This window comes from Lepisma saccharinum, chromosome 2 (assembly GCF_977018435.1).
Source record: "Lepisma saccharinum chromosome 2, izLepSacc3.1, whole genome shotgun sequence".
NCBI classification, from domain to species: Eukaryota; Metazoa; Arthropoda; class Insecta; order Zygentoma; family Lepismatidae; genus Lepisma; species Lepisma saccharinum.
The window spans coordinates 45,590,921-45,618,287 of record NC_139230.1 but is presented as its reverse complement, the minus strand read 5'-3'; the positions used below and the strand labels follow the sequence as shown (position 1 = coordinate 45,618,287).

Here is a 27,367-nt window from a genome sequence, read left to right as displayed (position 1 = left end):
TTGTAAAAAAATAGTAAACACTCCTCTTTCGGACTTTGAGGTGAATGTGCCTTCAGCCCCTGGTTCCTCCAGGCCAAGATTCAACGTAAGAGTCGCTCATATTAGCCTTCTAATACTGAGTGAGTAGCCCTAATATACTCAAGCAACAAACTTATCCTTCAGTAATGGGGGTTGAACCGGACATCTAGATTGTCGGTAGTAACCTATCACAAGGTAAATTTCCATCTGCTACGAAGAAATAACTGCGGACTCTAGTCTTTGAGTGATAGATAATAAAGCTGCGAAGGAACTCTATTCACTGAAAATTTATCACTCAATGAAATGCAGCTTCGAAGGACTGAGCCCATCCCAAAATAAAATAAGGTTGCCACAGGTTAGTAGACCTCAACATCATTATTCATAATTTTAACGATGCCATTCTTTTTTTCGATAGACCAGTGATCATACTTTCTTAAAGACTTTTTCATGAAACAAGAACCTTTTTATTAATAGACCATCAGTGCTCGAATTTGCATAATCATTCTCCTTCATCTACTTCATTATCTTCAAGTTGCTCCACACAAGGATCCTTCCTTCTATCCCCAACGCGAACAAGGAAATTTGCAGCTAGGAATTTTCCTTTCGAACACTGCAGATAACAAAATCGTAACACATTAGAAAATAAGAACTAGTTCGACAGAAATGTCCACAAAATGCCAAATTGTAAGAAATATGAACTTACAAAATTACACAAAATAATGGTCACATTCAACTCATAAGTTGTATACCCTGCGTGGCAGAGGATGGAATAATGGTCTTTACAGCAAAGGGATAATTTACTATGGGTCCCACCTTTAACTGAGGTTTTCAGCCCCTTTGAAGTAAAACAAGTGTAGACAATGTGGGAAATTCATTTCAGCTCTTATTTCAATATGAAAAGAATTGGGCCCCTCCTTGAAAATATTTGGTGGGAAGTTACATTTTAAATATCACGTGTAAAACTAAAAGGTTACGAATTAACAATTTTGATGTTTGTTGTAAAATAAGGATCGACTGGTTGAGCAACTGAATATTTCTACTGGATTCCTAACTGTAGACAATTGACACGCTACACTACGTTTACGACAAACTGCGTAGATACAAAGGTATGAAATGAGGGATATTTTCCTATCGATTGACATCTGCGAGCAAGTAAGTTAATTCTGCATTTCGGAGGGGGGCCCATATGACAAGTTACCGGGGCCCCTCTGGCTGAGATAATACGTCACTGCTTGTTATCGCAGACGTCGTATATGATGTTACTGGGAACCAGATTTCTGTTTCGTAAATCTATTTTTTTTATAAGCGACACTATCTGTGGAATTTCTGCGATTATATAAAAAAATCAAGAGCACATTGTGGGGCCCCTACACCTCGCCCCTTCGTATTTTACTACATAATCTATGTTAGTTGGCCATTTTACTGTAACTTAATGAATGTACCGACGGAAACAAAAAGAAACATGCAGCTTCACAGTGCATAGGCTGGTGATCTCAAAGGACGATGTGTAAGCTTTTTTTCAACTAAGGAAAGGAAAACAGTTATTCTTCAGGGTTCCGGAACATCTGTCAATGGCCAGTGGGTACGACCATTCCATTCTCCCCCTCCCTGCAAGATCGTAAAAGCAGCGAGGTAACGATGGTAAGAATATGGGAGGGTTTGTGGCTGGGAAGAAGGAGAATTTCTTGAAAGCGACGTCAGCGCCTCCCTCGTGTTCCCTTGGTACTGTTGTTAGAACGGAACTAACGACACCCTAGAAATTTGGTTTTCTTTCAACATCCAGCCGAGGCTTAACTCTTAAACACGAAATTCAGGGTTTATTCACCGACGCGACACCTTCTGAGGTCTGAATTATCCTGAGAGTTATGAAATTCCCAAGAAATTGATTAATTCTGCTGTTAATATTGAAGAAGCAAAAATGGACTCCTTTACACAGAAATAAACTTAATACTCTTATAACTAAATAAATGTGCTATTAGAAGTGAAATGTTAATTCTGCGGAATAAGTGTAGTTTTTAAATCAAATTTATGATTATATTCACAATTTTAAAACCAAAGTGTCTTTTTATATACCACTTTTCATCCAATTTTTCACTGCTATAACACCGATATTTCATTTTATTTACCGCTTTTGAACCCGAAATTGACTCCGTTTTTGTACCGAACTTTTGTTCTTTTATTTACCAAAAATATGTGCCTCTATCCATTGGCAACAATTTTGCCTGTTGCTGTTTGTTCATTGTAAGCAGAGACAGCTTCTGAGGATGCTGTGTGCAGAGAAAGGCCTGAGCTGTAGAAAAACAAGAGTTGGGTGTTACACCATGACAACGTACGAAGTCACATATCACTGGTTTTCAGCCAGTCTTTGACTGCTCATGAGGTAACCATCATACCCCACCTGCTTTGCTATCCAGATTTGCACGTCTTCCATGAGCATTTTCATCTACTACAACATACCATGTGACATGTTCATACTTTCATGATACCTGTGTGTAAACATTCACTCTCGAAGTGGAAATTGTTAAGTGGGGGATGTTGGTCGAACAATGAGGCACTTTCTACTGCTTGCCGCATGACCTGGAAACAGAAACTGAAGAAAGTTGTATTTTCGATCATGTTTCTGTTTACTATGTGTTTGTCTTATTTATAATTTTGATAAAAGTATATGCCATTTTTAGCTGACAATATGTTAGAAAACTAAATATTTATTGACATAAAATGAACCAGCTGATCGAAATGCATGTGATGTACTCTAATTTAATATTAAATAAATCTATACTATTATACAATATAGCCTGTAATCTTTCAAAGTAGACTTGAGAGCATCTAGGAAGGCGGGTGGAAAGTGGGTGCGCAGTAGCAAGGAAAGGCAGTGTTGCCAACCCTAGCTATAAGTACTGAAACTATCCGTAAAATGTAACCACCACAACTAGGGACAGCATTCCAAGCATTATGTACCTATTCCCTTGCAACTCATTCCAAACAAATAAATAGTGCAAATTCAAAGTCTACATTGTCGGTGAGGCAAGGGACAGCTGTTTGTATCGAAATAGGAAAAGGTGTGGGTAATTGGGATGGAAAGTAAAACGCGTGAAAACCTGCAGAGATAATTGCAGAGAACGTTTTGCCTTTTATCTGGTCCGTGAGGCAAACACGATATCTAAAGGGCCTCCCCTATGGCAGAGTGGTAGCGTCGTTGCCTTGCAATCAAGTGATCCCGGGTTCGATACCCGGTGGAGGTTCATGACACAGTGGTTCGGAACCCACTTTAAACTGTAGGTCCAGTCCCGATTAGCCTTACTGTGCATAAAGTGGACTGAAAACATAAAATCAAAAAACAAAATATTTAAAGTTGATACTGAATAGATTGGGTTCAAGCCACCACGATCTTATGCAATGTTTTATAATGGCATCCATCATGTCATACAGTTATGTTTGAGTTATTGTTGTACGTATTATTATATATGTAAAATTACTATATCAATATGGGTAACAATAACAATGTATCGGTATTATATTAGTGTTATTGCCATAGTCATCCATACGCGTAATAAGCATGCTAACCAAAGAAATCGTTCCCAGTAATTCTGTAATGTATTGAATTAAAAATGGAAAGTACAATGAAGAACTAGAAAGTTACAGCACTTATTACAAAATAATATACGTGTAACAGTCCAAGAATTCATTTCGATATAAATATTTTCTGGTAACAGAACAATAACAGCGAAACAAGTGTTTGGTGTTATTCCTCCTTATTATTGTTATTATTATTATTATTATTATTATTACAAACGCAAATAATACAATGTCTGATAAGCGTGAAATTCTACTACCCTTTCCAGTAGCCTACAGAATAAATTCAGTGAGCAGTGTTTGTTTCCCGTGCGAGGCTGGCAACACTGACTTGGAGCCAGTATGGTCGAATCTGCAACTGTCTTTCTAAGCACGGACTTTTGAACGCTGCGATTTACTGTTTTGGTTGTGGCTATTGGGGTAGCAATATTTGGCATATCCGTGTGCACAATGGAAGCTGAGAATAGGAAGTGTTGTGTTTTACACAAGCAAGCACGTGAGATCATATACAACGTGTACAATTACTTTAAAATCGAGGTCGAGCAGAAAACTATTGTGGAGGGCGAAGCTGAGTGCCATGTTGCCAGACCTCAAGAAAGAACTGCCGCGGTGTAAGGGGTAAGTTTGCGTTCAGTGCAGAGAATTGTGAGCGAGGGAAAAAAAATCTGTTCGTGCAAGTGGGAGTACTGTATTTCAATCACCAGGCAAATATCCTCGCCGCGAAAAGCCTGTTACCGATATTGATGATTTCGATAACAGCATATTACACAGGGAAGTTTTGAACATGTACACAAATGATGAATTTCCTACATCATTGAAACTCACAAAGAAAATGAAGGCGCAATGTAAATTTGTTGGAAGCCGATGGTCAATGCTGAGTATTCTAAAGAGCATGGGGTTTAAATATAGAAAATGCAATGATGGACGGAAGATGTTAATGGAAAGGACGGACATCGTAGCTCCAAGAGCTGCATTCTTGCAAAAGATGCATTGCATCAAACAAGAAGGAAAATCACCTGTTTTCTACCTCGATGAAACGTGGGTTAACCAGAACCACACACGAAAAACATGTTGGCAAATGAACGATGGTACGGGTGGCCTAAAAGTTCCTGTAGGAAAGGGGGGCGGGGCATCTGATTGTTTGACACGTTGGCTCTGCAAACACCGGCTTCCTTCCCGATTGCAAATTGATTTTCAGAGCAAAATCGAAAAGCACATCTACCGATTACCACAATGAAATGACTGGTGCTGTTTCTAAGCAGTGGTTTGAAGAAAAATTAATTCCGAACCTTCCTCCAAATTCCACTATAGTTACGGATAATGCCAGCGTACACTCTGTAGAGTTAAAAAAGGCCCCAACAACAAATACCAGGAAAGCAGAAATAATATCGTGGCTGGAAAAACACAATATTCCCCAAGCATCTTCGCAAACTAGAGCAGAGCTTTTACTTTTGGTCAGGAATCACAAGCCGATGTCGAAATCATACGAAGTGGATACACTTGCAAGAGGATTCGGCCACCAAGTTGTGCGTCTGCCCCCGTACCATTGCCAATACAACCCCATCGAATTAATCTGGGCGCAAGTGAAATCTTACGTTGCAGAAAAGAACAGCACTTTTAAAATGGCTGATGTCGAAAAGTTGACGCACGAGGCTGTAGCGAACGTGTCGGTTTCTGCCTGGGATAAATGTGTGCAACATGCAGAACATCTGCAAGAAGAGGATTATCACCGTGAAATCTCTCGAGACAGCATCATGGAGCCCTTCGTTATCAACCTCCAGGACTCCCGACTCCGAAGATACTGAGGGTGAAAATGAATCTTCTGAATCTGAGTAAAATTGCAGGTATGTATGTTCAGTTGCCGCATTCTTATCCTATTCATTACTGTCTTGCGATTTCATTTGTATGTTTATAATTGTAGTATCTATGGAGACAATAATGCTTCGATTTCTTTGCTTAATGTCAAACGAAATTTCTTTTTTTTTTTATTTTGGCACAAATATCTTGTTCATCATTTCATTGTGGTGCGTGCGAAATACATTGCATATCCACGCGGCCGTGGATGTGGCAGCGCTCTGCGCGAAGGTAGCAGACGACCGCATTCCCAGTTGCTCTCTAGTCTAGTGGGGAATTATTCTCCACCTACTCCGATGAGCATAATTAAAAAAAAAGAATATTCCTCATACCAGTGGCAAAGATATAGTACACTTCTGTTCAGAGAAGGTAGCACACTCATTTGAGTTGGAGTCCAGCTTCGTGCCTGGCAGAACAGCGAAGTAAGTGTTCGGAAAGCAGCAGTGTTGCTTACAATCAATCATTTTAACCACATGCAGACTCAATGAAAAGGGCTAACAGCAAAATTGCAGTATAGATATTAAGTCCATGTCTAGAATCAAAGGAATGTAAATGTGAAAAATTCCTGAAAAATATATTTGAAAGAATGCATTTTTTACGGTTCATGATGAAGTGGTTATCATGAAAAATTCCTGAAAATATATTTAAAAGAATGCATTTTTTACGGTTCATGATGAAGTGGTTATCAATCACAATGCGTTAGAATGTGAGGGCCCTGGGTTCAAATTTGACCTGAGCATGGGTGTTTTTTTTAGACTCTCTTCATCGTTGCGAGTAGCCAAAAATGGAAGAATAATAACACTAAATAATGAAGGGGGAAAAAAACGCAATTAGAATAAGCGAGACAGAAATAGTGTTGTTATAATTCCTGAAAATTATTAAAAAAAAATATTTTGGAAATAGTGTTATCCTAGTCCAGGAGAAGGCTTAAAGAATAAAAAATACTCCTTCTCCGTACACTTTGGCAAACAGAATCGCAAAGTTTGCACTGAATATGCGATGGCAAAAATAATACAAATCCAAAAGGAAGAAGCGTTTATGTCACAACCAAGGGTGCACAAGAGAGGAGCTAAACCCCCCACCCCCAACATCAGTCATCCAGGCTATTAAAAATAAGTCTATGCTTGTCCTCTCATTTAACTTGAACAGTAAATGGAATTTTTGTAAAATACAAATTATCGGGCTTTACTTTTTTTACATGTGCATGTTGGTTTCGTAATGGAGCAAAAAAATAGAATGATGACTCTCGTAAAATTCTTACCGACTGAATGAATTCCTACATAGATTCCAGGATTACGACACTTCATTTTGAAAAAAAAAAAAAATTTAAGAATATAATAAATATGCTGTTGGTTAATTAGATTCATCGTCACATAGCAGAATCCGCTATGTTGATGGAAGGTAGATCACGATTGTCATTTAGGGTTGGAAACACTAACCTTCCACAAAAGCAAGACTTCCCAACATCTTCATTAATTTTCATGCACAAGCTTCACTTGTATTCTGTCAGCAATGTGCACAGCATATAAACACTATCTGATGAAGCGTATTGCTTTCAAATGAATGTAATTACAGAGAACAGACATCAACAGTTTCGAGCTGGACAGGAAAAGATGCAATCTTATGGAGAAATTACCCGAATAACTTAGTTTCCGCACCGTGGTTTGTGGCCATGTCGGTTAAAGGTCACCTTTGTAAGCTAAAAGCCTAGGTTCGAATCCCCTCATGGTCGCTTTTTTTTTTTCACCAACTTGTGACACATTGATTATTTCATTGTCTTCGTATTTCAGTGTTTTAAAAGTGGGATGCAAGCCACTATGTGCCTTGACCGAGCATGTCTAGATGTTTTTCAGTTCAAAGCATGTTTTATTTTCTTCATCGTGTTGTGGCTAAAACTCTGTGCTTACAATAATCAATACTAAAAATGCATTGTGAAATAAAACTGAAGATGAAATGTTCAATATTCTTTGGAACATGAGTCACTGAAATTAACGAGAAAGAAATTGAGTTACATAGAAATATTGTTTCTTCATCAATATGCTTGTTTGTTTGAGTTTGGCATTAAAGTTCACTTTATGCACAACAGGATAATCGGAACTGGACCTACAGTTTAAAATGGGATCCGAACCACATTTTCCTCTACCGGCAATAGAAGCCGAGACATTTATCTATGTGCCCTTCTCATCGTGTAAACGTACACACAAACATAATAGTAACACTCCTTGCCGCGACAGCCCTGTAAGGGCCTTGGCCTATCTTGCAACTGCCAGTCTGCCTCCCACAATCCTACCTAGAGGTGTGGAGTTCTTCAACTGGTAATGGGGTGACATGGGGTCAGCACGTCGAACACCCAGACACACAAACATACTATATGTAGGTAGGTATATAGACACAAGTGAGTGTCTGGGTGCATGTTTGCTTCTATATCATAATTTCTTGTATGGAAGTTGTGACATCAAGATATGCCTTCCCCTCTGGTTGTAGGGAGTACTGTTACAAGTATACAAAGCTGTCTTGTAATTAAAATAACCGAATAAAATGGAATTAGTGTTTGTCAGCATGTAAAAGTGCTTGAAATATTTATTCTCTTTGATTATTAAAAGGAAATGAAGCTCTAAAATTATGGCATTATAATTAAGGTAATTCAACTCAAACAGAGATTTGCTTTATTACTGTAAAAGAAGAAGGCAAAGAGAGAAGACATGTTCATTTCATTAACTAAAATTATAAATGCAAACTCTCTATATAATTACTGCAGTGTCCGAAATTTACACTGTGTTCGAAACTATTCATGTAATGTGACATTGTAAGATCCCATTTCGAATTGAATTTGCACATTTTTGGTTTTAAACAACTAGCAGGAAGCTTTTTTTGTGTGGCACAGTGATATGCATATTGTGTCAACTGCATTACTTTAATTAACACTATTTTAAGTAGTGAAAGCGGAAAGCCATTCCTATCTGCTGCAAAAGTTTGGCCACGCAATCAGACAATTGTAAATTACACACACATATGAAAATGTCTACTCAGGTTAGGCATTTCATTCTACTGCATGAAAAAAATAACTGATCCTACCAGGGTTCGACCTTATGAGTGGAGATTATCTGTTCCTTTCACAAAAGTGAAGCACCATGACCCATGCACTCTATGTAGAGACAACGTTAATCGCAGCTTGGCGACGGCTTTGCGAGGCTGGAAGATGCATCACATGGTTTGTGTTTATCGGCGGTTCTAAGGCCTTAGCCTAGCAAAACCACTTGACGTGATCTGAAATAGTAGGTTTTTGGCAGAGAAAAAAAAAACATTTATGTATTATATTTGACAGGGCTTTCTTCGGTTCTCATCTCCAACTTTTTAAATCTTTGAAAATACATTAATACACATTGGTTTTCAGTATATTTATTTTCCCACGCTTTTCATTCATGTCACGGATTTACAGGTGTGTCGCTCTTATATCCGATGCGGGAACTGCCTTAATGACAGAAACCACCTGTTACCACGTTTCCCTGCAAAGGAACTCATGGTCAAATAACCAATTAGGCCTAGTGCTTGGGCAAGAAGCAACAACGTTAAAAATCCCCTTCCCCAAAGCAGGCAGTAGAGAAACTGGATTTTGTCAACAATCTTTCTACGCTGTGATTGCACACCGGTTGCTACGCCGTCCCAGGAATAGTTGCTATATAATTTGGCTTCACAATCTGGAGCAAAGTAACACTAAAAGTGAGGCAGAAACTGAAGAAAACGTAGATTAGCTACAAAGGGCAAAAAATGCAATTTTGTCAAAAAAATGCTTTTATGAAGTCACTAGTGTTCAGATAGGGTAATTGTAACTGGACATAATATTTAAAATGGGATCCTCATCTAGGTGCATTGAATGTTCAAGTCCTTGATTACCAGATAACGGCGTTGCCAGTAGGCCGTTGGGTAGGCATGCATATATACACCCTTGCAAGGCAAATCAAAATTAGTAATTAGAGGCAAATTCAATATTTGTCCCTCATCTGCTACACCATGAAATATTATCTAGCTAGTAACAGCTAGCATTCACAACAGAAACGGCAAGAGAAAGATGCAAGCCACAATTAGTAAAAAGTCAACGTTACTGTTTCTTAAAAATAAAAACAATATAAACCCTTCAAAGAATTGCATTTTCCCCAACTATGTCCTCACGCTGTATGAACAACAAAGAAATCAATGTTGGTCATCTGACTCCTGAAGCAAATAGTCGTTCTTGGTATGTCCGTCCTTCTCTTTCTCGAAACGTCTTGACATAGTGGTATGGATCCCATTTTCAACTGTAGGTTCAGTTCCGATTAGCCTTTCAGGGCATAAAGTGGACTTAAAACAACAATTCAATTCAATTCCAAAAATGTTTGAAATTTTAGTTCGTTGTAGAAATTAATCAGGCTTAATTTCAGTTTTATAAACATTTCTCTGACGTTTGTCTTCAATGTTTCTTTAGAAATCTCACCATCGTGTTGGAACTTAAGATTAAACTCGACCTGTATATGGCCTGATTGAACACACAGGTATGGCTTTAAATTGGAATGGATTTTTATACTAGTTGCATCACAAAGTTGCAACAATGAGAGGCCTTTATTCAACATAGGAATGCAACATGCAATCAAGAAATGCACATGATAGCATTCTTTAAGCTTCCTTGTGTTGAGCTTTCTGAGCATTTCAATCACCATCACGAAACCACGGGGTTCAGATTCAAGCCCTGACATAAACTTGGATGTTTGTGATTGTCCTTCCAGCAACTTTGTCTGATTATCAAACAGACAAATTATAATTATCGGTCACCTTTATCGTCACGAATAGACAGAACCCAGGTTCAATTCCAACCCCGGGCATTGGTGTTCTTTGTGAATGTTACGTCATTAAATTAACAATTTTATCACTTCTCCTCATCTTGTCTCTCAAAAAGTGGCAGAAATGTGATATTGCTGGAAATAACAAATAACGACATAAAGCAAAATAAATAAATCCACTATTGCTGGATGAATACACTTCCAGTAAATCACACACTTATTTTCAACAATCTGTGAAATTCATAAAAAAAAATTCATTTGCTTGGTTTGGTTCGAACACACACCTTCTAGATATTACAGTATATATATATATATTTTTTTTAAAATAACTCAAATTTATGAAAAAAAAAATATAAAATAGCTGTGTGGTTGCACGTATGCATATCCAATTCCTCTGACGTCACTGTCATGCAAATGACGTTCTTGTTCAGCCACCACGAACCTGCACCCGAAGTGGGTACTTCACCTTCCACCTTATCATTTGGCAAGCATGGCTCAGCGTGAACAGTCAACGCGTGAGCTCATCATAGCTCTCATCGAAGCTGGCAACTTGAGCATGGTGAAGCAGGTTTGCAATATGGGGTTCCTCATAGAACTGCATACAGATGGTGGAGGAAGTATCAAGAAACCAGTAATATTTCCTGGAAAGTTGGTTCTGGCTTTGCAAAAGTGTCCACACCAGAAGATGATAATGCGGTGATTGCCGCTTTCATGTCCTCCGAACTACTACGGATGCTCACAAACTTCCCAGTATCGAGCCACACAGTTTACAGTCACTTGAAAGGTGTATGTCTTCAAGCATGTCGAGCAACAGTGAAGTAACAATTGACGGATGGTCACAGGACAGACTGTTTCTTTCCAAGAAGCACTAAAGGCTCAGCTTTTCTCTGAGGGTTGAGACCCATTTCTCCCAACAAGATTTCATGCATTGCAATATGATCCTTTGGCTGCGTTGGTTTTACCATCTAAAGGCCACAAGCATTGAGGCTGGTGCTTGATTCAAAGCTGCTGCGGGAGTTTGCGCCCGTATAATGTTGCCAAATGCAGTGCAATGGAAACTAAATATGGCTAAAACATGCTTACTATCAATAATTTTAACCACATGCAGGGAATTTTGTGTCTCTCAGACTAAAAGAAAAGGGCTAACAGAAAAATTGCAGCACAGATATTAATTAACTGAAATGTCCACGTTTACAATCAAAGGAATGTAAATGTGAAAAATTCCTGAAAAATATATTTAAAAGAACACATATTTTATCATTCGTGATGAAGTGGTTATCACAATCCTTTAGAATGTGAGGGCTATGTGTTTGAATTTGGCCTGAGCATGGGTGTTCTTTTTTAGTCTCTCTTCATCATTGCGAGTAACCAAAAATGGAAGAATAATAACACTAAATAACGAAAAGAAAAAATGCAATTAGAATAAGCAAGACAGAAATAGTGCTGTTAAAATTCCTGAAAATGATGCCAATAAAAAAAAAAAGAAATCTCTTTCAGAAATAGTGTTATCCTGGTCCAGGAGAAGGCTTGAAGAATAAAAAATACTCCTTCTCCGTACACTTTGGCAAACAGAATCGCAAAGTTGGCACTGAATATGCGATGGGAAAAATAATACAAATCCAAAAGGAAGAAGCGTTTATGTCACAACCAAGGGGGCACATGAGAGGAGCTAACCCCCCCCCCCCCCCCAACATCAGTCATCCAGGCTATTAAAAATAAGTCTACGCAGGCTATTAAAAATTAAACTTTGAGAGCTTGTGGGAGTTGATCTATAGAATATGAGTTATGGACGTATTTGTTTCTTTCAGGTGTTGCTGCAAAAATTGCCACCATAGGATAAAACGTTAATCTGCTTTGGAATAAAGTTAAGTGTGAAAATGTTTATTTACATTAGTATATGTCTTGTAATACTCTCCTTCATATACGAGCAACTAGCCACTTGCCTCGTTTTACAAACACACACTTTTCTTTTTGTCGTTACATACAATTATGAATCATGAGGGGTGTGCATGTGCATGTGTGTCATTCAATTACATTGTACTGAGTATAAATTTGTCTGCTGTTAATCATAATTTATTGCGATTATGCAGAATATGGACACAACATGAAATATACCTAGGTTTTATCCCCTTGTTTAAAATTGTGCATGATACGTGAAAATGCCGGCTCTCAAATGGAATGGACACCAGTCTGGAATTTATATGCTAAGAACTAGCCTTTGGTTCTTTTGTTACGTTATATAATGAAAGCAAGATAATGAGACATCTACTAATCATTTAAGTTAACTTCCTTCATTGTAGGAATGTTTTTTTTTAAAAAATTTACCTTATGATTGTCTATAATTCAAATTATTATGAAAAAATAAATAAGAACATTCTTCTTGGGATTCGAAATTGTGAACCTAAGATTTGGAGTCTAGTGCTTTACCGCTGGACCACAAATGTGGGCGCCGGTTGTTTTTGTTCAGCACTAGTAATATAGGATATTTACAATGTATGATAATTCTCCTTATGAAATAATTAAATGCATTGTTAAGCTAGAGGGTTTACGTAGCCCTTGAAAGGGCTGCTTTGCTCGCATGATTTATTTAATATTAATATCTAATTAATATTTAATTAATTTAATAATTAATTATTTAATATGTCACCCCCTTCGACTGTGACAACTTCTTGCAAGCGGCGAGGAACAGAACGAACGAGACTCACAACATAGTTAGGGCTCTTCGCGACTTCCTTCCACACATTGACAACAAGCCCCCAGAGTGCATTGGCAGATCTTGGTGGATTTTCTGGCCAGTCTTCCTTCATCGTCCTTGGAACTTCACTCCAAACGTTCTCCATATGATTCAAATCTGACCCAAGAGGAACCCAGTCAATTAAATTGACGTGCTGTTCCTGTTGGAACCAAGTTTGAACGACCATGGAGTCATGTACTGTGCTGTGATCTTTCTGGATGTGAATCATGTCATCAGGATAGATTGATTTTACTGCTGGGAGCATACGAGATCGAAGGATGTCCACATGCTTTTGGCCACTTAGCCTACCTTTGATTCGAATCAATTCTCCTTAACTATTCTTGCACATCCTGTGAGATCACCCAGGAGGCAAGATAAGCCCCCAGACCCCCAGAAATTACAAGATACCCCAATCCAAACTCAAACTTTCCCAAAACCAAATAAACTTCTTATTTCCCCACTATTTTTTTTTCTTGCATGTCACCCTCAGTAGCTTTTAGCAGCACAAGCTGGAGGGTTATAGTTATAAGGGAAATCCTATAAATAATCTTTTAGGTAAAGTAATATTCACCCCTCGAACACCAAATTAAATGTACTTATGTACCACTAAAATTCAGAAATGACCCACAATTTGGCAACACCCTGTTTATCTGAACCTGCAATTAAACGAAGGGAGAATCCTTCCCACTTCCTACTATTTGGGAATGAGATTAAACCAGAAATGAATCTTATCTCTAAGTGCCAACGAAAGGTTGAGAGACTACCCTTGTAGATTATGCAACAGGTGAGATTTCCCTGTCCTTGTACATAATTATGTACTGCAAGACTATTGTAATGGTGCATTTATTTGTTTCTACAAAATGTAACCATTTAGAATTGCTCTTTGTACATTTGTATCAACGTTGTAATGTTACTGTGTAACAGATATATATATATATATATAATTTTTTTTGGCAGTTTTAAAGTTAAAATACAAAATACATCTGTTCCAATACATGTTTTTAAAGTTTAAATGACGAGACGTTACAAACGTCACATTTGGTTTCTTCGACTTTTGGAGCATAGTGGGACTCAGGCAATGTTCGGAGATACGTATTTTCACTGCTACACAAAGAGCCTGGACGCATCGTATCAGTAATTAATAAGGTTCAATTTACTTCTGGATATATTTAGGGGGGATGGGTGCAATTTAACCCCCCCCCCAAAATACTGCTTTTAAATTAGAATTATTATATTTTTTTTCTCTGAAAGTATCAGAAGCAAATGCGCAATTCTTGGAACACATATCCTGCAATATGCAGGTTCCGTTTTAAACCATCATATTAAAGATTTGCCTATGTGCGGAGCTCATGAAATTAAAATTTTGTAAAAATATAGTTTTATTGAACTTTCGTCTTCTTCCATCTTATAAATGAAAATTAAGTGTATTCGACCATAACAGTAGTCTAGTGTGTATTGAAGAAAATGAGACAATTTTTATCTCTAGGATTCATAGTTTCAGAGATAACAGTTTTGGAATTTGGAGGTTCCCTTTAAGAAAGCAAGGCTATTGCATTACAGTTTTCTAAGAAAGTATCATCAGTAAGTGCGCAATTCTTGCTATGAGAATGAAATACATATTGGGCAATATGTAGGTACTATTTTGAACTGTCATGTCCTGGCGTTGCCTATGTGGGGGCCCTACGAAACTAAAATTTTGTAAAAGAAAATAAGATTTTTTATATTTCATTGTAGTCTTAATCTATTGGGTGAGTGAAAATTGTTTTTCTTCTTTTATTTTTTCAATAATGAGCATGTAGTGCAGACTGTACTGAAAGAAACTAGCTATAATTTGTAACTCTAGCATTTGTCATTACAAAGATATAAATCTATATTTCAAACCTTGCGCAATTTTAAACTTCCCGCTGAATACGAGATCGGCGTTTAAGGGACTACCTTTACTGTACACTAGTGCCTTGCAATAACAAGTTAAAATGTTGATACACATTTGAGGAAGGTATGTTTATGTAGTGTATGCAACTTGGCTTGGATATCACTTGTCCCTCATGTGCTACACCATTTCAAAAATCTGCCATATTCCGGTGGTTTTTCATGCATATTCAGCCACATATAATATGGATTGGGTGATATATATGGCAGCAACATGATGTGTGCATACTGAGCCCACATCAGGTTTACTAGAAAAATTAATGCCACCTTCCTGGGTGGATTACAGTTGTAACAGCAGGCACACAAAATATGAATTTTTTGACACGTAAGGCTTTTTGAGGCATATTTTGGGGGTATTTTATTTGCTAACAAACAAGCTGAGGTAATATTGATGCAATACACATATTCCTTGGTTGTAGGGTTGTTTGGTGTGTAAACATTACTAGGCTGTGATCAATAGTTCCAAAGTTATAGAGTCCTGAAATTAGCTCTGAGGCTCATTTCTCAGATTTGGGTCACATATTCTGTTGAATGCCACCTAATTGCACAGGCTATAACTTTAGAACTATTCCTTGGAGGAACCTAACATTTGGAATATAAGCCTTCCAGACATGATTGAACCATTCTGCCAAATTTTATTCAAATCCAAAACTATGGCCTGGATTTTTTCTGAAATTGGTCGATTTGACATGTAATGTCCCATATGAATGGTAAAGGTGCTGCTAAAAATTATACCTGCATTCTCTTTTGCCAGTTATTATTCGGCAACAACATGTTAATTGGTTATTTGCAATTTTACATTCACATTCACAGCAACGGAAGGGACTCGTAATAATATTATACATGTTTTAATTTTAAGATTACATATTAGGATTGTAGAAAAGCAAGTTATACATGGTGTATAATTGTACATTTCATGTATTGTGTTGTTTTTTTGGAAGAATTTTGTTGTAGCAAGCACACCTTTATTTATTTGGGACAAAATTGCAATATAATTTTGCAAGCATCAAATGCATGACTTTAACCTGGAACTGTAGTTTTTATTTATATATCTGTACCAGCATGAGCTCAAATCCTACTTAAGGAAAGTACAGTGAAACTGCTAATACATAACATTTTCAGGATATGCACATAAATGACCACCTAATTTTCATTTATTATATATATATATATGGATAAAAGCAAGGAGGGCCAAAAGGGCTAAGTAAAAATCAAATAAGGTAAAAGGAAACACTCACCGGACAGTAGGAAAATTCAAAATTTTCGCTAATTTATAGCATCATCGGTGTGAGAAGAAACAGAAGACGGAACCGGTTCCGTTATATGTTGATGATGCTATAAATTAGCGAAAATTTTGAATTTACTACTGTCCGGTGAGTGTTTCCTTTTACCTTATTTGATTTTTATATTATATATATATATATATATATATATATATATATATATATATATATATATAGACTTTGCTTTATTTATTGCCATTCCTGGAATAATTATAACAATTCCACCTTCTTGCTGTCATTATGATAATGCAAAACATGCAACAAACTCTTGCAATTTACAACAACTGATTTAGACTTCGCCATGTCAACTGCACAGTGTACTTAGTTTCCATGTTTATGTGGCACTTAATGCATTAGGTGGAGCCCTGACTGCCACTTATGTTACACGAGACTTTAACTGCCAGTTAACATTAAGTGGCCATTGAACAACTGCAAAATGGTGTTAAGACGTTAAGGAGAGATTGTACAACTGGCCCTAAGTGACTTAAGAAAGATATGCACAATGATTACAGTATAACTACATGTCTTATGGTTCACACACTGCAATTTTAGGCAGAAATAGTAACAAAACTATTAAAAATCACTTCAGTTCACACTTACAGGGTGGCTACAAACAAGCAGAAATGAAATTCCCTGACTTTTCCAGGTTTTCCAGGACAAAATTTACATTTTTCCCTGACAATTACAAACTAAACTAAATCGATGTTCTTACAAATGGAAATAATAAACTCATACAGATCCACGTATGGTTTTGTTAAGTACCAATATTATCTTCTATTAAATTGACTTAATTTCTTTATTCTCTATGATTTGAATTCAAACTGCAAAATAGTGAATTTGGAAAATTATTACAATTCACAAGCTAAGGAAGGATTATGGAATTTTGTCATACGGAGTAAGTTTAAAATAAAATATTTTATTATTTTTAAAGTTACGACTAAATGAGATAAGAGTGAAGAGTGATTGATTAAGAAATACAATTTCTAATTTATCAGTCTCGGTATTATATGTTGATATTTCCACTGAGGTTTGGAACCCTCTGCTTGCAAAAACTATGAGTGCGGACTCATTTTCCAATGCATAAAGCTACTTCTCTCATCTCTGTAAAGCAAACAACTTAACTCTTGCATATAAATGAAACAACTGAATCAAACAAAAGAAAGTGTCATATTTCCCTACATTATCAATGGGATTTCTGCTTCAGTACAGTATATCCAAGTGAAGTGCTGTGAAACTGACAACATGCAGTTATACCATTAATGCTGACGAAAAGGGTATGTAAGTATTAGAAATTTAATGCAAGGAATTTATAGAATTGCATTGTATAGGTACCTGATTTAGCTAACCAACACATTAAAACAGGAACACTCTAATAATAAAAGCTTCTGAAAGTTCATATAGGAGGGGCATCCTGAAAAAAGCTCCAATGGTGCCTATACGCAGCACTAGTGGTCGGAGAGCGACACACACACACATGCAGGCAGGAAGAAGTGGCATGTAGCTGTAATCTGGTACAGTTGCAATGCAAAATTCACATTTTCATTTTAGTGCATTTTCTGGCAAATATCTGAAATTATACCTTCATGGTGTTTTTAAACTACTGTTTCAAATTGTAAGTCACATGGCTTACGCCTCTTCGCGAGAGTTTGATATCTTGAAAGTTATTTTAGGAAAGTTATTTTCCATACCCCTTCATTAATTTTAAGGTAAGGATTTTAGATAATGGAATTTTGGTGTGGAGTTAGGGCCCCACACTTTCTTGATCACGGCTGAAGGTGGGGGTGATGTGATCAGCACCACACTCCTGGCTACCTTAATCCCTCAAAGTTTCCTCAAGGTACCAGCTTCATATGATGCTGGGTGGGCGCCGGAGCAGTTTGAATAGGTGGAAAACATCCCGGTTCTCCCCCGCAGGGTATCGACCCCGGGTCTCTCGCATAGTAGTCAGATGCCCTAACGACTGAGCTCCATTATTACTCACTCAACAAATGCCGATATTTCGCACTTAGCTTGGTAATTCAAAACATATCTCGTGCGACAAATACGAAGATGTGGCTCCCGTGTGACGGTAGATACACACTCGATCTCCTGTTAGAACCCTGCCACTTTGCTCTGTAATGCAAATCGTTTTGATAGAAGTTGAAAAAATCGTGGGAAATACCTGATTTAATGTGGCTGTCGGAATTATTCCATGTACGTATAACTCTATAGTTTACTCTTGAGTAAAATGTTGGAAAACTTGCATGTTCTATGTACACAAACATGGCCTAGAAAAGACAAGGATGTTGGATTTCATGGGATTTTTCATTGTTTTAGGACATTTCTTTAAAAAAAAATTGCTAAAAATGTCAACAATTCGCATATTTTGCCAAATTCGCATTATTTCGATATTTTGAACGGGCGAAAAATGTGTCCAGGCATCACTGCACATTCCTAAACATAATTTTGCAGCAATTACCATTTTTCACGGTTTTGGCATCTAATAAAAATCAATGTACCTACTAATTGGAAATTACTTTCTGGCCACCCCTCGTATAAATCAGTAGATGGAAAATGAAAATTTAGCAGGGCTGGCAGAGAAAAGTCAATTCTTGAAGGAAGTGATATGCTGTTATGATTGAATGATTCGAGTAAATATGATATTAAAATATTTACGTATTTATTATTAGTATTTTATTTCATAACATTGGGCATTAACTTCACTCAGTGAGAGATTAATGACCATCTCTCACGAGTTTAAACAGACCGGACAGAGAGTGGCATTAATTTCATTGCAATACTAGTGTTGCAGTAAATTTGAGGTTGGGATCATGCACTTGCCAATTTTTATAACATTCACCAATGCAGATTTATGTTTCACTTTTCCGTGATAGTATTCAATATATATCCCGTTTAGTTGGTTCCTATTTATATTTTAGATTTAAACTGTTTAAATTATTTTATAGTTATGACAACCTATTGAACAAGTTAAAAGTTGAATACCTTTCAGCTAGAAGAAACAGAAATGACATAAAATTTGTTGAGAAAATTTTAGAAGGTTACTACTCTGTCCCTACGCTTTTATCGAGAATATCTATACGAGCTACCGTATCGAGTACGCACTAAAGGGTCGTTATTAACAACATCCACAGATTATAAATATAATGAGTTTTTAAACTCCACAGTCAGTAGTTATAATGAGTTCCAACGAGCCTAAAGATCAATTGTATTTTAATCATTCATCAGGCCTAGTTTATTGACTTATCATGTATACTTTAATGTATATATCATTAATATTTTATTGTACCTCTTATTGTATTTAGTATTTCTTTTATACAGTCACAACTTTATCATTCAATCTTATATTATAAATTTATGACTTTTTTGTTTTTACATGTATATGTACTGCTGTACTAAGGCCAGCCAGCTGTTTTTCAGCAGGATAATACTAGCATAAATAAATAAATAAATAAAATAAATTCTTCTTGATATCTAAGAATATTGCAATGTCATTGTAAACGTATGTTAACTTGTGCGAAACCAGTAATATGTCAGGATGATAAAAGAAAGTCTTTGTAAGCACTGCTACATTCAATAAGGTGAAGTGAGCCAGAAGAGTAATAAAATTCCAGCAGCATATTTGCAGTCTAAAGCTATTCTTGTTTATGCATGCGATTTTTGTTCGATGTTGCAGTCCAAGCAATTTCTGTCGCATGTTGTAGTGAGATACTTTGTTGGGTGGCGATATTCGACAAAAATCGTATGTATCAATGGAACCTATTTGTTTCCATGTTCCTTCAGTTTGCCCAACAAAATGCCTTACTACGACGTCCGACAACTATCAGACGGCGCCACCCGATCTTATCCCCTCCATCTGTTGACAAGCCCCCTTACTACTCCCATACGGACAAGAAAAAATGATAATTCAATGCATTTTCCACGTAATATTTAGAGGCTTAACCTTTACTCCTCCGATGATACCAACCATATGGTATCATCAGAGTAAGGTCGTACTGGCCCGATGATACCATATGGTATCATGGTGCTGATTACGAAATGAATGTGCTTTCTGGACCTTCATACTCTTATGTTTGGGTGGAAACTCTGACACAGGTCTGAAGCAAGCCTGGGAAATTCATATTGATGACCAAACTCACCCCCTCTCCGCAACATATCCATGCCACTTTTCCGAACAGAGTTTCACATTTTGGCTCATTATTCAACCTGTATGCCACCCAGGAACATGAAACAGGTTTCAATCTCTTTGGAAACATCCATTCTTTGAAGAGAGTACTAAGGTTTGCACCTTCTCCCCACAATAGCGGGAGAAGAGGAGGTAAACTCCAGATTTTTATGTTCTTTTTACTGAAATTCGGTGGTCACGCCCCCAAATCCCCCTTCCTCGGTTCAGTGTTTTGAATTGTACACGGTTGCATGCTATGATGTTTTAGCTGCAAAACAAAACATATCCGAAGTAGATTGCTTCCTTAGTGCCCGACTATAACAATTTTCCTTCAAAAATGCAAATTACCTATTTTTCGTAAAAAAAAACACATTTTGGCTTATTTTTCAACTTGTATGGCACCCAGGATCATAATACATGTTTCATTCTTTTGAGAAATGTCCATTCTTTGAAAAGAATACTAAAGTTCTCGCCTTCTCCCCAAAATAGCGGGAAAATAGCGGGAGAAGAGGGAGCGAACTCCAGATTTTTGTTTTTTCCATTGAAATTCGAGGGACGTGCACCCCCAAGCCCACTTTCCTCGCTCCGGTGTTCTAAATTGTACACGATTGCATGCGCTGATGTTTTAGCTGCAAAACAAAACTTATCCAAAGTATATTGCTCCCATACTGCCCAAGTTATAACAATTTTCGTCAAAAGTGCGTTCGAAGTCAATGAAGATGAAATTCCCTGACATTTCCCTGACTTTTTTTGACACCTCAAATTCCCTGACTTTTCCCGGTTTTCCAGGTTTTCCATGTCTGTCGCCACCCTGCACTTATATCATATGTATCGAAAGTACTTACGTTGTATCACCAACAACATCTTTAGATGTACACAGAAACTGCACTAACTTCTTGCACAAATCACCAAAGTTCAAGGTAAGATTCTGAGCACATTTTAAGAGTCCATATGATTCCTCAGTAACAGTAGTGCAAAACCACCATTCTTTGCCATCATCATCTGGAATAGTGAGAATCAGCTCCAACTGAAAAGAAAAATTAAGCAACTGTAACACAAACCTTCTTATATTGAATAAACCCTAGAACACTAGTGTGTTCCCATTTTACATTGTAACTAGCGCTATGTAAGTTTTACGTACATGAAGAAATTGATTTTCAACAGAACCTCTACATCATGAAAACAAAATGACGATTCTCTTTTAACATAATTTTGTTTATTTTCTCTATATTGGGGTTTTATTCTTCAATTTAAAATGTATAGACATGGTTTTATTAAAAATAGAATATTTTGAAAGAAGGTCTTGATTGACAAGCCTGTACGTACATTAAGAATGAAGGCAGAAAGTTAAAACAAACAATAATAATATTTATAACACTGTAAATAAGGAACAAATGTAATTTCAAAGTCTTACAAGAAATAGTGCATGCTTCAAAACTTTTCTTTTTTTCAAAATCTAACTATCAAAATAGAATTTTCAAATGTCAAAATTACATGAGAGATTCTTCTAGTTTTACTAGAGCTACGTAAAATTGACGTACAGTGCACAACATAAAAAAAATCAAGATGATCAGTGCTTGCACCCTCCTTACCACTGTGCTGCCTTACGTTTGACAGACTACTCAAGGCACTGCTACGTGGAGGGGTGTGTAGGTGATTGGTGGGAGTTAGGGAAGGTAATTAAGGGCACACCACACGTAAAAATTTAAGTACACTAGTGTCCTAGGGTTAAACAAAACCCATTACACACAAACATGACTGTGCATAACTTTCTCGTTTATTTTGTAAGACCCAGAAATGGTCCAGAATTTTAAAAAAATGAAGGCTAGGTAAATGTAAGGACAACTTATTTAACATTTTAAACATATTCTATTAGTAACACTATCTCTAGTGATTAAAGAAAGTGAAATATACTTCTGCAATAATTATGATCTGTTTGGAAGGTGAAATCACCTAAAGCAAGAAATCTAGGCTCTGGTGAATGCCAAATTTAGAACAATCATATTGCAATTCATCATTTCTAATTGCACACAACACTTCACTTCTTTGGGAAGATTGTTGCATTTGTTAGGACGGTGGTAGTCCAGTAAGAAACAAGTCCTTGGATCTTGTAGAACTTTACAAACAAAAACACGCACAAGTGGAATCAACATGTGAAAAATATCATGGCCAGCACATGAACAATTTTTTTTAAAATCAAAAGGTACACAACGAAAAAATTATTATTAGAATCTCTATGCAAGTCATGTGTTGGGAAACAAAAGTTCACATGTCAACATATCAAAAATGGCAAACCTCAAGAAACATATTAAGGCAAGTATATGACTTGCATACAAGTTCTATTTTAAGTAAGGTAAGGTTCCCAAGCACCGTACCATAAATGCACAATTAGGGGATGTATCGGTATTTTGGACGTGATATGATCAGCACCATGCTCCAGCTGCCTTTACCCTTAAGTACCCATTGATTTGAGGCAGGGTGATTCCCAGAGTCACTTTATGCAGGGACAAGGTGGGTAAAATTCCAACTTTAGATCACCCACTTTGGAAATCTAACCCAAATCTCCTGCATGGCAGTCAAATGCCTACCAACTAGACCACTGCACCTCTTCTATTTTAAGTACTTAAAAATAATTATTTACAGGGTAGTTAATGGATATTTTGATGGCCATACTATCATGTTAAGAAAGAATTTCAACTAGTCTACAAAGTTTGTCTAGGCTCTTCATCTTTGTTGTGAGCCGAGTTGTGTTCATTGGGCTGAAGAGAAATTCTCAATATGTTATCCCTAGAGGACATGGAATTTTGTTGTAACTGGGGAGCAAAATCCAAGCATACGTGAGTTTATATGTATATATAGTAATGAAACTGCACCTGGTGATCCTTGGCCTTCGAAGAAAGAACTCTAGTGCTAAACTCTAGACCACGGAGTACAGTTGTAGTAGGAAGTGTTTTAGAATACTGGCATCAATTGTTCAGTTTGAATCTTGGAGAAAGTAATCATCACAAAGTAATAGTGGCTTATGTACAACCAGCTACTTGAAAAGAGCATTCTTGGTTTCCATTTGCCTCAAACACAATCCGTGCTTTCCAGGATCCACCAGCTTGCATCAGGCTGGTGAACCAAAAATGACATCAAATTTGGTGAAATCCGTAAAGCTTCATACTGAGACAAATCGAGACTAGTTTCAGAATGTTCATGCATATTCACATTTATTAGGGAAAATGTCTAAACCACAGAATATATTTCATGAATATTATATATTTTCACTTAGTGACATCTCATTTTGCATGGGCACTACAAATTTAAGTGGTATTCTTTTCTTAAAAAAAAAAAGAATTCCAAATATCCAACATGTTGCAGTTTCGTATAAAGGCCACACATCCAGCAAATTTCTAGTACGTTCTGGAGTACCTCAAGGGTCTAACATAGGACCTCTTCTCTTTCTTCTATTAATCAATGACTTACCAGAACATTTGATTAATTCTAGGAAACTGTTATTTGCAGACCAGAAATTCTTTCAAATAATAAAAAATATTGAAGACTCTGTTCGTCTACAGCAAGATATAAATAGGTTGAGTGTGTGGTGCTTGTGCAACGGTCTTTCTCTGAATGCAGCAAAATGCTATTCCGTTACTTATTCTAAACAAAGAACAGTGTTAAATTTTCAATATAAACTTAATCATACAAATCTAAAACAATTAAATGGCAAAGGACCTAGGAATATATTTTGACTCTAAGCTAACCATATTACCAGGTGTGCCGGTTAATAATTCTTAATTTCGTTGCTGGATGGCGCTGGAAGCAAGGGTTGGTGCACAGTCTCAAGTGTTACGTTAGTGTGTTGCCAAGACAGTACCTGTCAAAAAGCCGTGGATGTGCAACCGAGTGCAAGTGATCGTGATATTGGGTTTGTGTGGGAAACATGTTGACCTTCAAACCAAATAAGGAGCATGTGTGGCATGTCCTGCTTCTCTTGTTCAATCAAAAGAAAAATGCGAGTGAAAGCCATCGTATCCTTGTGGAAATGTACATTAACAATATCCTAACGCAAGACACATGTGTGCGTTGGATTTCGATGATTCAAAAGTGGTGATTTAGACTTGAAAGATAAAGATCGCCCGGGCCAGCCGAAAAAATTCCAACATGCCGAATTGCAAGCACTGTTGGACAAAGATGATACGCAAATGCAACAACAACTGCCAGAGAAGTTAAATGTTGGTCGCCACACCATATCTGATAATCTTCATGCCATGGGAAAGATCCAGAAGGCAGGAAAATGGGTCCCACATCATCTGAACGACGGACAAATGAAAAAGCGAAAAACGGTGTGTGAAGTGTTGCTTTCTCAGCATGAAAGAAAGTCTTTCTTCCAACGGAGGGTGACTGGGGATGAAAAATGGATCTACTTCGATTTTTTTTCTTTTATTTGATTTAGTTTATTTTACTATGCATTTTGTGCCTCTTGGCTAACTTGTGAAGATGGGGATGAGTGATGAAATGATGAAATTGATGAATGGACATTCACAAACAACCAAGCCCGACCGGGATTCAAACCCAGGACCCTTGGCATCGCAGCGCGATGTGGTAACCACTCGGCCACAGGGTCGGGCTGGATCTACTTCGAGAACCCAAAATGCAAAAGTCATGGGTTGACCTAGGACAACCTTCAATATAGACCACAAAACCGAATCGCTTTGGAAGGAAGACAATGCTGTGCCATGAGCTTCTGAAACCAGGTGAAACAGTGAATGCTGTTCGCTACCATCAACAACTCATCAATTTGAACCATGCATTGATCGAAAAGCACCCAGATTGTGCGACAAGACATGGAAAAGTGATTTTGCAGCACGACAATGCCTCATCAGGCATAAGAGACACCATTTCTGCACTTGGCTGGGAATTCTTGCCCCACCCGCAATACTCACCAGACTTAGAACCTTCGGACTACCACTTGTTTTCATTGATGTCTCACTCACTTTTCCAGCAACACTTCAACAATTATGAAGATGTCAAACAATGGCTTGCTGACTGGATCACCTCAAAATGTGAACGATTTTTCTGGAAGGGCACCCACAATTTGACGGATAGATGCACAATGTATAGCTAGCGATGGTGCATACTTTGAATAAAGCATTTGTTACCTTTCTTCCCAGATACACTTGTTTTCTTTTGGATCAATTAAGAATTATTAACCGGCACACCTGGTAACAAAGTAATAAGCAACGCTTACAAATTTATTGGGTTCATTATTAGAATGGGCACTTTCGAGACACCCAAACACCAAGAGACACAATCATCAAACCTTTTTTGTGAATAGAGCACGAACAAACATTGTCAAGAAATCCCCTATCTTGAGAATGAGTGTTCTCTACAATGCCTTAGAAAAGTATAACAAAAATATTGATTTGTTCTATATGCCATATATACAATTTAAAAACAGCATAATGAAAACAATATCAAATAACGGTCAGTGAAGCATATATTAAAACCTGTATCTCTGAACTTCAGCGCCTTGAATAACATAGTGTGGAAAACAACCCAGGAAACTGGTTCTCCGAGATGATAACAAGTAGATGCAGTGCGATCAAACCAGGTGCTAATTCTGTTATGAAAGTAATGCGGCTTAGTTAGTTTTTGGAATATATTGTGTAGATTTGTTTGTCTAGAATGGCGGTAAGTGACTTGATGGAAACAGTTATATTTGTGGAGTGATTTGCAGTAACGAAAAGACATTAATTTACACAGAAAAGTAACATAAATATGTTTTATGTGCAACGCAACACGAGCATCAACATATCACATGTGAGGTTGGACGTCAAACGTTGGATTGTGTACACAAGTTTATTTTTGTATACTAATAAAAATGAAATAGTGTCATGAAGGAGAAAAAATGTTTCGTCGCAAACATATTATGAAGTCATTTTCCCGAAATGCAGATATTCGAAAGAATTTGATTTCATATTCCATGGAGTTCAAATAGCCGATTAGGATGTACCTTATCATCTCTATCAACAAATTACTTTACATTCGTGTCGATTGGTAAGTAGAACATTGCATTTTTACTTGTGACTTGGCTGTAAAATATCTACCTTGTACTTGATGAAAATAAACCGCAAATTAACATAAGTCCACCATTGTATTTATTCATTTTTTATTTATTTCATTGGATTATTTGTTTATTTTTTTAAGGGAAAGCATTTATGAACGATTTACAGGCAGTGCAATTGCTGGCCGGTTTAACATCGTATGATCATATAATAATAGCACAAATTTCTAAAACTATGTTCTCGGATATATAATGAAGTCAATTACAGTTTGCAGAAGCAAACTATTTGTATAACTATGTTCTTATTGTTGTTATTGTTCTGAATTTTATATTGCACTTTTTGAATCCCCCCCAAAATTAAAAATAAATAAGCCATGAAAACCAACAATATTTTCATCATGAAAGTGGACTGTATAATATTTTTTTTGTAATGAAGGGTTCTGATCTTGATCCCTGATAGGAATGAATGATTGTACTTTAAAGATGCAAAGGTTGTCTTGATAATATTGTCCAGATTGTTGCCTTATCCAGATATTGTAGATTTAATTGCTGCTTGCAGTGAGTACACTGGGTAAGATTATAACCAAATTGTTATACACCTACAAGGAAGTACACAGTTATATAAATATATTAGTTTCCTGCAAACTATATGGATATCAGTTACATGCTATGCTGGCTGATCTATTAAATCGGAATGACTATTTTCACGAGGTGGTGAAGCTAGCTTGCAAGCTATTTTCACCAGATTTTTAAACCGCGCATGTACATGATCTTCTATCTGGCCTACTACATGTATGTGTGCATTCTTTAGTTGTTGATGCATGCTATTATCAAGCTTGAAATGGAGTGCATATGGACGACAAGTACATTTTCTGGTAATGTATCATTACATAAGTATAGAGGGGTATTACATTCCTAAATTGGTATGACTTAAGATGACCGGACCTCTCT

At 36.9% G+C, this 27,367-nt stretch overlaps 1 protein-coding gene across 1 annotated transcript in view; it reads right to left on the bottom strand.

Annotated features, from left to right (window-relative positions):
* The window catches only part of LOC145981955 (uncharacterized), a 139,441-nt gene that overhangs the window by 50,842 nt on the left and 61,232 nt on the right, over window positions 1–27,367 (bottom strand). Inside the window, exon 4 of the mRNA XM_083115452.1 lies at window positions 21,213–21,394. Coding sequence (XP_082971578.1) covers window positions 21,213–21,394 — 182 coding nt within the window. The remainder of the gene's footprint in view (window positions 1–21,212; window positions 21,395–27,367) is intronic.